The sequence below is a fragment of the Solanum stenotomum genome, chromosome 2, assembly GCF_019186545.1.
Source record: "Solanum stenotomum isolate F172 chromosome 2, ASM1918654v1, whole genome shotgun sequence".
Taxonomy (NCBI): Eukaryota; Viridiplantae; Streptophyta; class Magnoliopsida; order Solanales; family Solanaceae; genus Solanum; species Solanum stenotomum.
Genome location: NC_064283.1, coordinates 58,030,477 through 58,041,042, shown reverse-complemented (window position 1 = coordinate 58,041,042; position 10,566 = coordinate 58,030,477). Strand labels below are relative to the sequence as shown.

Genomic DNA, 10,566 nt, shown 5'->3' with positions numbered 1-10,566 from the left:
AAAGTTTATCAAAACAAGCCAAAAGGGTAAAAGTTTATCTTCAAAATGGTTATTTTTTATAATTAAGAAAGATTGCACTTTAGTGTGGAAATGACAGGTCATGGTATAGAAATTAGAATATGGTCATATTGACCTTTTTATATTCACCTTTTTAGTACTATAATTTCTTGATGTTTTACCTAAAGACTAAAGTGAGTTTTTATTTTTTATTTTTTATGGGAGCTTTTTCCTTGGGAATTACTTTTTTATTTTAATCTGTTTTATATCTCTTAATTTGAATTAGTACGTACAAAAGTTCCATGTAATTGCTCATGTAACTCTACAGACTACAAGTAACATCTGGATAAAAAAGAAGTGTTTTTTATGAAAAGAAGTATTCCATTGCCAATATATACGACTATCTAGTTTACGAAATATGACTGAAATATACCATATATATACACACAATTATTATATATTATGTATATGTTTTGTATATACTATTTATATACGGTATATGCAAACTAAATAACCCAAAAGATATTGAGCTATAATTTTGCAAAATATATAAGTAAATCTAGAAAATGTTTTCAAATTTTTGTTTTGTCATATATTCATTTTATCCTAATTTAAGTGGCACATTTTATATATATATATATATATATTGTCATAAATAGAATATCACTTTTTCATATTAAAAAACCATTTACCATTAATTTTCTCTCTCTTAACCATATGATTAATAGCTACACAACGTTTTGACTCTTGTTTTAAATTTTAAATTTCAAAAAAATTACTTCCTTTTAAAAATTTCATACCCGATATTACACTGCAACATAAATTCAGACCAACATAATAATTATTCTAAAATCATATGTTATTAATCTACATTTATTCCGCGTATATAATACATAAATTCCCGCATAATTACGAAAAAGTGAAAAATTCAAAACCATATATTATAAATGAACTATACTATGTTTTTATGTGGAAAAGTCGAACAAAGATAAAATATTACTCCAGATAAAAACATTGTTGAATTTCGAACCACAAGAAAATGGCAAACCGGAAAGTACTATGAAATATACCAAATGTACAACTAAGAGTAGCAGCCTCCCTTCCTATTGACTCTATATATAATAAGTTCATTCATCTAAGTCTTTTTATCGCAAAATCAGAATTTGGGGTTTTTCAAGAACAAATGGCAGTTGGTAAAAAGGAAGAAAATATGGCAGTAGAGATAGTGAAGCCTCGAATTGATAAAAGGGATTACAGAAGAATTGTTCTTCAAAATAATCTTGAAATCCTTCTCATCAGTGACCCAGAAACTGATAAAGTTTGTAACTTTTATTGATTTATGTTGTATTTTTATGTGTTTTTTGAGTTCTTTTTATGTGGGGTTGGTTTAAATTGTTTGGTTTTGCTAAAAATGAATCAATCTCATGTTTTTTTGTTTTGGGTATTTGAAGAAATGGGAAAGTAATTTTTATTGATTTGTTTTGTATTTTTATGTGTTTTTTGAGTTCTTTTTATGTGGGGTTGCTTTAATTTATTTGGTTTTGCTAAAAATGAATCAATCTCATGCTTGTTTGTTTTGGGTGTTTGAAGAAACTGATTTGGTTTGTTGCTTTTATGTTTTTCCATGTTTTTTGGAATTGATTTTATATGGGTTTACCTTGAATTATTTGGTTTCATTAGAAGTGAAATAATTCTATCATTTTTTGTTTGTTTTTGTGGGTACGTGTATCAGTGTGCAGCTTCAATGAATGTGTGTGTTGGTGCTTTTAGTGATCCTGAGGGACTTGAAGGCCTTGCCCATTTTCTTGGTATGATTTCTTTGTTGCAAAACAGGTTCATTCTTTATGTGGCTTCATTGAGTCTCTTGTTTTGCATTATATTTATCCTTAATTTTGAGTCAAAAGAGTAGTTTTACTGTACTGTGACAGCAGGGGTTGCCGTTCTGGGTTGAGCTCGTCGCATGGGGCTTGCCTAGTGTGGTTTACCTCTCCTGTGTGGTTTGTGAGCTATTGCACAGGAGCGAGGCTTACCATGCCCCAAAGGGTAGCGGCTATGGGCTTCCTTGTCATTCAAAAAGAAGAAGTGTTGTTTTACTGCAATTTAATTTGAATTTTAGATAACACTCTAGATTGTTATTCTTACAGCAATATTGTTTAACTTGGCTGAGGATAAAAATCATAATTTTAATATGAATTTCTATTTTTTTGTGCGGGCATACTAGGAATGATAGGACTAAGAATGTGGATATCCGGGATAAAGTAAGAGTGACATCCGTGGTGGACAAGATGAGGGAGGGGAGTCTGAGGCGGTTTGGGCATGTGAAGAGGCGATTCGCAGATGCCCCAGCGAGGAGGTGTGAGAGGCGGGATATAGTGGGACTGAGGAAAGGTAGAGGTAGGCCGAAGAAGTATCGGGGAGAGGTGATGGACAAGATATGATGTATCTTCAGCTTATCGAAGACATGGACTTAGATAGGAAGGTTTGGAGGTTGTGGATAAGGGTAGACGGTTAATAGGTAGGGGTTGTCACATTACTAGCCTTTCCATATAGTCTTTGGCTTTTTGTACCTTTTATCACCTGGTATTATTGTAGTTCTTACTTTTGATATCTCGTATCGTCTGTAGTTAACTGTGTTTCAATTATCGCACTAGCGTTGATTCATCGGGTTAGTTGTTATGTTTTCTTCATTGTTTTCATCTGCTTTGTACTTGGATTGGATTTACTGCACTTGAGCTGGGGGTCTTTTGGAAATAGCCTCTCCACTTCTACAAGGTATCTACATACACTCTACCCTCCTCAGAACCCAGTTGTGGGATTCTACTGGGCATGTTTTTTTTTTTTTTTTTGTGTCAGTTTCATGGTTCAGTATTACTGGAGTATGTATTGTGTTCAAAAAAGTTTTGGGAATTTTTGAACTTCTAAATTTAGGTTGTAAAAGACCATGTTTCCAACTAAAAATAGTTAGATGCAATGAAATGGTATTAGGAAGTGCTATTGCAAAATACTGATGGTTGTTGGTGGATTAGCCATGTGTTATAAGTGGGGGATGCAATGAGATGGTATCGGGAAGTGCTATTCCAAAATACTGATGGTTGTCGGTGGTTTAGACATGTGTCACAAGTGGAGGATCAGTTCTTTGAATCCAACTTGAGCAAGTAAAGCGTAATAGTTTCTGATGGGATCTATACAGTTGGATTGTATTAGGTAGGGTCCAGTGTTCTTAATTAGTTGTAGATGATATGATTTCATTTGTGCTTAAACATTGTAAATCTTACTATAAGGAAAAGAACGCATCTCTTAATTACTTCGTTTTTTGGGGTCTATCTGATTGTTCCTTCTATGCAGGCATATGCACATCTATAGCCCTTAAAGATAGTCTTGTTCAATTAAGAATATGATGAAATTGCGTCAATTGAAACAAACTTGTACAGTGAATCATCTACATAGAGAATCTGTATTAGTATAAAGCTAGCAGGCACTAAAACCTCTTTTTATTGGCTTTAGGAACTGCCAGAGTGTGCTAGTGTGCAACTCTTACCTCTGATTCTCTTGTTGGTGGTTTCTGTTGCCTTCCTTGCATCATTTGTTATCAACTGTCTTTTTTACTTTTTGATTTGGCCGTTTTCCTGTTATATGCCAGAGCATATGTTGTTTTATGCAAGTGAGAAGTATCCTGTAGAGGATAGTTATTCAAAGTACATCACAGAGGTAACAACTCCGAATTCACTGTTTCTTTAAGTTTTTTTATTGCTTTTGTACATTCCTTATTTTCCTATTGATTCAAAAAAATAGTTGTATTTTACAAGTCCCTTTCTTGTTTCCTGATTAGAATGGAGGTAGTACAAATGCTTTTACATCTTCTGAGGATACCAATTACTATTTTGAAGTAAATGCTGACGGTTTCGAAGAAGCATTGGACAGGTAAATTATTTTAATTTCCGTGGTTAAGTATCATGTTAATATTTTAAAAAATGCCACGGCTTAATTTTGTGGTTTTCTTTTCCAGATTTGCCCAGTTCTTTATCAAACCATTGATGTCAGCAGATGCTACCACTCGAGAAATTAAAGCTGTTGATTCTGGTTAGTATTCTGATTTTTTGCATATCTTTTGATTTTGCACCTGTGCATGTTCATAGTAATTTCATTGTCACATATATCTTTTTTACCCATACAGAACACCAGAAGAATCTACTCTCTGATCCTTGGAGAATGAACCAGGTATATGACTTTCATCTTCCTTCGTTCTTGGAGAATCCCCATCCCATTTGCCGACTAAATAAAAACAAAAAGAAAGCGATTCAAGAGAGATAATAGTTTGAGAAGATTCTTTTTCTATGTAATAATGATGAGACCACAAGAGGTTGTTTGGTGGAGTGGAGGTACTACTCCATTAACCATGATGTTTCGGGTACGAGCTCTAGGAGCGGAGTTTCCTTTGGTAGGGAGCGCTTTATCCCCAAAGTGGGACTTCCCAACGCAAATCCGGATTAATCGGGTCCCAAAGCGGTACCAAATACCGAGGGGGAAACAAAAAAAAATAAAAATAAAAACCAAGACAAATCAAAAAAAGGTGAGAGTCCGATAAAGACAACAAGCATACCATGAGATTTTTTATAGAGAAATGTCTTTGAAATCATTCACCAACTTTTGCACTAAATGAAACTGTTTGATTCCAAGATACTTACATAAATTCCAGGAGCAATGCCATGAATATTTCTTGGGCTAATAAACAAAGAAGAAGAGCGGTTCTTATTTTTGCCCTCAAATTTGTTCAACCTTTGTCAAATCACTTGATCTTTTTGTAGGATTTTCTATGTTCTTTAGGAGATTTTGACCTCTAGACTTGCATTTATTTTTTTAAGGAAAAAGAGTAAAAGTGGCAACTTTTTCATGTAGGTGCATTCTCGCTTTGATATAGAAAAGAATAAGGAGCAATGTTTTTTTTTTTATAAAGTAGTAAGGAGCACTACATCTTTTGACAACAATAATGGGAATTTCCTTATCTAGAGATTGGATGATGTTAAACTGAATCTGTGGGCGGTGTAAAATCGGTGACATGCTCGAATAGGGTTTCTGTCTGGATACAAATAACAGCCACGTGGGAAGAATTCCAGAATCATGCCAGACTCAACTGGAAATGGCAGAAAGAATCAGATTTTGGTTAGATAAATGGCTTGAGAACTATGCAAAATAAAGAATGTTATGCAGCAAAAACAGATGCAAAGTGGTTGGAATAAGCAATTCAGAAGGATTTTTCTGATTGGAAAATAGATAAGAGTTTAATCTGTTGTTTGACAAGTTGGAAACAGTAGAGTCCCAAGATGACATGGCAGATACTTTCTGATGGACAGCCAAGGCAGATGGATGATTCTCTGTTAAATCTTGTTTTTTAGATTGCTGGAAGTTTCAAATTCTATGAATGAAACACTGTGGCTTGGAAAATAATATGGAGAACAAAACCCCTCCAAATTGCTATGGCATTGGGTGGACAGCATTACAAAATGCATGCCTAACTCAAGAATTTCTACAAGAAGAGAGTACAGTATGTAACAGGTGTTAGTTCTGTAAATCTTCGGCAGAATCAGTGAACCATCTGTTTCTATATGGTTACCTGACTTGGAATCTTTGAAGTATGTTTCTGAACTTGTTTGGTATATGATGGACTATGCCAAGGAGTTTAAATGCCGCTGGCGGAGTTGAAGGATAAATAAGACAAGAGAGTAGAGAATAGAGAGTAGTCCGGGGAACAGTCCCGCTTTGCATGATGTACTAAAATGGATTGATATAGTTCCAGATGTTTTGATGGAGTAAAGGATCATATACTCCGTGCTAAGTACATTTCTTCAAAATCTTTATTTTTTTGTAGGCTGAATTCTGTTAACATGTATGATGACATTTTGGATATGATTGACTCCCTATAGTTTTATTAGAAGTTGGTCTAGCTCTATTGTAATTTTGTCAACACTATCTTAGTGCTGCTATAAAATAAAATTCCTTCCAGAAAGTAGAAGTCCCATGATGTCAAAGTTTTCTGGATTATTCTTTTGCAAATGTTTTCTTTGTTGAAGAAGTTGTAACTTTCAAATACTACTTTGTGCAGCTTCAAAAACATCTAAGCGCGGAAAATCATCCATACCATAAATTCAGCACAGGTTTGCCCTGCTTGCTATGATGCATATCCTTATCATGTGTTTTGTATGATTATATCTGGGTTTTGATTGTTCAATATCTGCTTTCTGATTGTCTACTACGATACGTGTAGAAATATGACTGGTTTACAATGCATTGAACAAAATCCTATCAGAAAATTTCTCCTTCATGAAATAAAACCTGCAGTTTTTCTCTCCAAGATGGAGAAAGCACATCATAAAGCCACAGGAATTGATCACAGTAATACGAGCTGTTGACACCCTTGGAACACATTTGATGCCACATTTTTAACGTGTCAACCATACTTCCTTTTAGTTTCCTTATATTTTCCTTGAAAATTCAATTTTGAGTTAAGCATACTGGATTCTTTCATCATGCTCATATCACAAAAGATATTAGCACTATGATGTTATTACTTTTTTGTTTGTGATATCTGTAATGCAAACGGTCCTATCCTCTCTGACATAGAAAAATGACCATATTATAGTTTTACTTACCCCAAGAAAAAGAAATGATCATATCACTCATCATGTGTGTAGGCAGCTGGGATACATTAGAGGTGAGACCAAAAGAAAGAGGCATAGATACAAGACAGGAGCTTCTCAAATTTTATTCTGAAAATTATTCAGCCAATCTCATGCACTTGGTCGTCTATTCAAAAGGTTTGGACAGTCTTTTTTAACAGAAGGCATGGGTAATTGTTGCAAATATATTGCTGGTGGCCCAAATTAACAATTTACCTGTATAATTATAATTCAGATAGTCTTGATAAAGTTGAGCAGTTGGTGCGGGGTAAGTTCCAGGACATCCGGAACATAGATCGTAATCAAATTCATTTTACTGGACAGCCTTGCACCACGGAACATCTCCAGGTATCAAGTTGTAAAACACAGATGCGTCACCTTTCCTTTTCTTTTGGTTGTGGACTGTATTTGAACAGACTTCTTTCGATTGAGCTGTTGAATTTCAACAAGTGATTTGTTCATGATGCCTGTTGGTTGCTGAATCTACTTGTTCAGTGATTTTCAATTCCTCCATGCTCTCATCTGTTCTCTCCAAATAGTCCACATGAATTTATTATTTTATTGTCCATTTAATAGTCATATTGGTTATGTCTTTTATCTCAGATTCTTGTTCGAGCTGTTCCAATAAAACAAGGTCACAAGTTGAAAATCATATGGCCTATAACCCCAGGCATACACCACTACAAGGAAGGGCCTTGTAGGTACCTGGGCCACTTGATTGGCCATGAAGGAGAAGGATCATTGTTTTATGTCTTGAAAAAGTTGGGTGGGTTCTCAATTAATTATTTTATGCCCTTTCTCTACCCTATCCTTACGTCATTCATTTCCTGGCTCCAATTCATCCTTCCCCATTCTTGAAATTTGGAAAGAGAAATGTGATATTATCGGTATAAATTTGTCACATCCTTTTATTGACCCATAGCATGTTTGAAATTTAGGATTCCTTAGGCAGCATCCTTGAGGCGGAATCTCTTCTGTCCAAGAAAATACCCACAGTAGGAAGTTCTAATTTTGATAATAAGGTTCGTCTGCCACTTTGCAAACATGATGACATCCTGTACACTTATAACTTGTCTCATCCTTGAGTTGCTGACATGGTAGTTGCTATATGTGTTCCTACTTGCTTGAAGTCAATGTTAAGTCCTTCATATTTACTTATTAGAACCAACTATCTAATTTAGGACAATTGTGAGAGAACATGTGTATAACAGTTCATGGAAATTATTTTTATCTGATCAATGAATGATAAGATGTGGTTTCACATATGCTGGAATGATGAAATCACTGTGTTTGTTAAGATGCTAAAATGCCATATTATTTTTGTGACTTTAGTACATTTTTTTTGCATCTTGCATTGGATACATGTTATCCCTGACAATGCTATTATAGTTCTTCAAGTGCCTGAACGTGCTCTTCTCAAACTATTTTTTAATATCCAGAAAGGTACTTATATTTGGTTGTTACAGGATGGGCTACAAGTTTATCTGCTGGTGAATCAGACTGGACTAATGAGTTCTCTTTCTTCAAAGTGGCTATTGATTTGACTGATGCTGGGCAAGGTACTTGTTTTTCTGTATTGAACCTTAATATGTTACCATGCCCCTATTTTCCCTTCCACTAAAAGTAGTTTTTCTTGAATGAAGCTGAAGATGTGAACTTTCCGGAACTTTATGTGGGATATTGATGTTTATGTCCATTGTTTATTTCCAGATCATTTTGAAGACATTATGGGTCTGCTATTCAAATATATTCATCTCCTACAACAAGCTGGTGCCTCCAAATGGATATTTGAAGAGGTATCGTCAATTGCAACCTTATGCATCCCAGTCAACACCACTAATTTTTCATGACTGTATTATATGTCATTTGCATCTACTAACACCAATGATGTGTATTCTAATAGATGATTTGATGAATAAGTTTTGACCTTACATACATTTAGTGTATATAAGAATCCTTAATTTGAAAAGAACAACAATAACAACATACCATTGTAATTCTCTAAAGACCACTCTAAAGTGGGGTCTGGGGAGGGTAGAGTGTACGCAGACCTTACCCCTACCTTGGAGGGAGAGTGGTTGTTTCCGATTAACCCTCGGCTCAAGGAAAAACATTTAAAGCAGGTTGGAAAAAAGAAACAACGGAAGTGAAGTAGCCATAGCAAAATACTTAGAAAGCATGACAAAACATTCTGAAAAAAATAGAATAATAACTACAAAATTATATGATAATCGTACGAGTAAATCTGCGCCTACTAGTTTGTAAGGATAAACGAGACAATGCTCTACTACCTACTAACCTTCTACCTTAGTTTGTGTCCTCCACAACCTCCTATAACAGGTCATGTCCCCAGTAAGCTAAATTGCACCGTCTCCTATCTAATCATCTCACCTCTCCCGAAACCATCCATAGCCAATCTCTCATACCTCTTCATTGGGGCATTCATGTGCATCTTTTCACATGCCTGAACCATCTCAATCTCGCTTTCCGCATCTTGTCCTCCACCGAGGCCGCTCCACCTTGTTCCAAATATTTACATTTTTAATCCTATTGCTCCTAGTATGTCTACACATCCATCCCAACATTCATACTTTTGCAACTTTCATCTTCTAAACGTGAGACTTTTGGCCTCTTCTTGACTAGCCAACACTCCGCTCCTTACAACATAGTAGTTCTAAGCACCACTTTGTAGATCTTGCCTTTAAGTTTTGGTGGCACATTCTTATCACACAAGACTCCAGATGCGAGTCTTCATTTCATTCACTTAACAGTAATACAAAGGTAGACATCATTGTCAATCCCCATTAATTTGAAAAGAAGTTTTTGTTTTTTGTTTCAGTTGTGAAAACTCTTAAAGAGTACTTAAAGCTCTATAGGGAAATGGTTATTGAAATTTGGAGGGGAGTAGCAAGCCATATGAAGGGAGGTAGTAGTAGAGTAGAGAAGTATGGTACTATGATAAGGGGGCTGGACTAGATCTATCATGATCCCATTGGGTGCATCACGCGGACGAGTATCATGAAGGGATGGGAAGATTTTAATAGTCATATTACTTTTAGGGTTGTGAATTGGAGAAAAAATAGCTTTTTTGGAAGCATAAGTGACGTGGGGAAGATACTTTGAGGGTATCATTTCCTAATGTCTAGTTTTGAATTCAGAGTGAGTTGACAGTCCAACAAATTCGAAGGGTGCAGGGGGGAGTACTTTGGGATCTTTGCTTTAGGAGAAATCTATGAGATTGGGAGTTGGGGGAGTTCCAAAGATGTGGAGTTATTATATAAGCCCTCATCAGGATTCATGGAGATGGGTTATTTATATGTGACCTTTACGCTCTTTTTCCCCCAAACAATCTTTAATTCTCTTGGTATACTTATTTTCCTTTTCTTTTTCATTCTTAAAATTGAGGGAAAGAATAAATTTGGTATTGTATTTTCTTTCTTTAGGTGGCTTTTAATTATGTCCTGCCTTTTCTTATCCTTTGCTGGTGGATATATGGTGCTAAGGAGGACGTCTATAGTGAATGTGAAATACTCTTATATCTTCTTCTCTTAAGGATTGGGTTTGATTAAGCATTTTGTTAGTTGGAAATGTGATGTATCAAGAAAAGAGTATGCATTTAGCTTTTTACGTAGGACTAATCATACTATTGGCAAATCACTCTAAGATCCACATGAAGCTTTAAGGACTGATTAACTCTCTTGCTTAGTTTGGGAATGTATGCTATATGTTTGCTTTCATATTTATCATTGGCCAAGCTCATGGCATGTATAGTTCGCTGTGACCTAACAAAACCCTATGGATTTGTCCCTTGGGCTACCCACATCAAATCCATAAGCGTGTGTACCATATGAACTTGTGTTCTATCTTATATAACACTTCATATTTCTTTTCTGAT

General features: G+C 35.3%; 1 protein-coding gene across 1 annotated transcript in view; it reads left to right on the top strand.

Annotated features, from left to right (window-relative positions):
* Positions 1-1,065: 1,065 nt before the first annotated feature.
* LOC125856874 (insulin-degrading enzyme-like 1, peroxisomal) overlaps positions 1,066-10,566 on the top strand; it is a 30,038-nt gene continuing 20,537 nt past the window's right edge. Inside the window, exons 1-12 of the mRNA XM_049536523.1 lie at positions 1,066-1,315; positions 1,730-1,805; positions 3,638-3,705; positions 3,827-3,918; positions 4,004-4,077; positions 4,172-4,215; positions 6,098-6,149; positions 6,687-6,809; positions 6,907-7,019; positions 7,275-7,437; positions 8,138-8,230; positions 8,382-8,467. Coding sequence (XP_049392480.1) covers positions 1,181-1,315; positions 1,730-1,805; positions 3,638-3,705; positions 3,827-3,918; positions 4,004-4,077; positions 4,172-4,215; positions 6,098-6,149; positions 6,687-6,809; positions 6,907-7,019; positions 7,275-7,437; positions 8,138-8,230; positions 8,382-8,467 — 1,119 coding nt within the window. The 5' untranslated portion in view covers positions 1,066-1,180. The remainder of the gene's footprint in view (positions 1,316-1,729; positions 1,806-3,637; positions 3,706-3,826; positions 3,919-4,003; positions 4,078-4,171; positions 4,216-6,097; positions 6,150-6,686; positions 6,810-6,906; positions 7,020-7,274; positions 7,438-8,137; positions 8,231-8,381; positions 8,468-10,566) is intronic.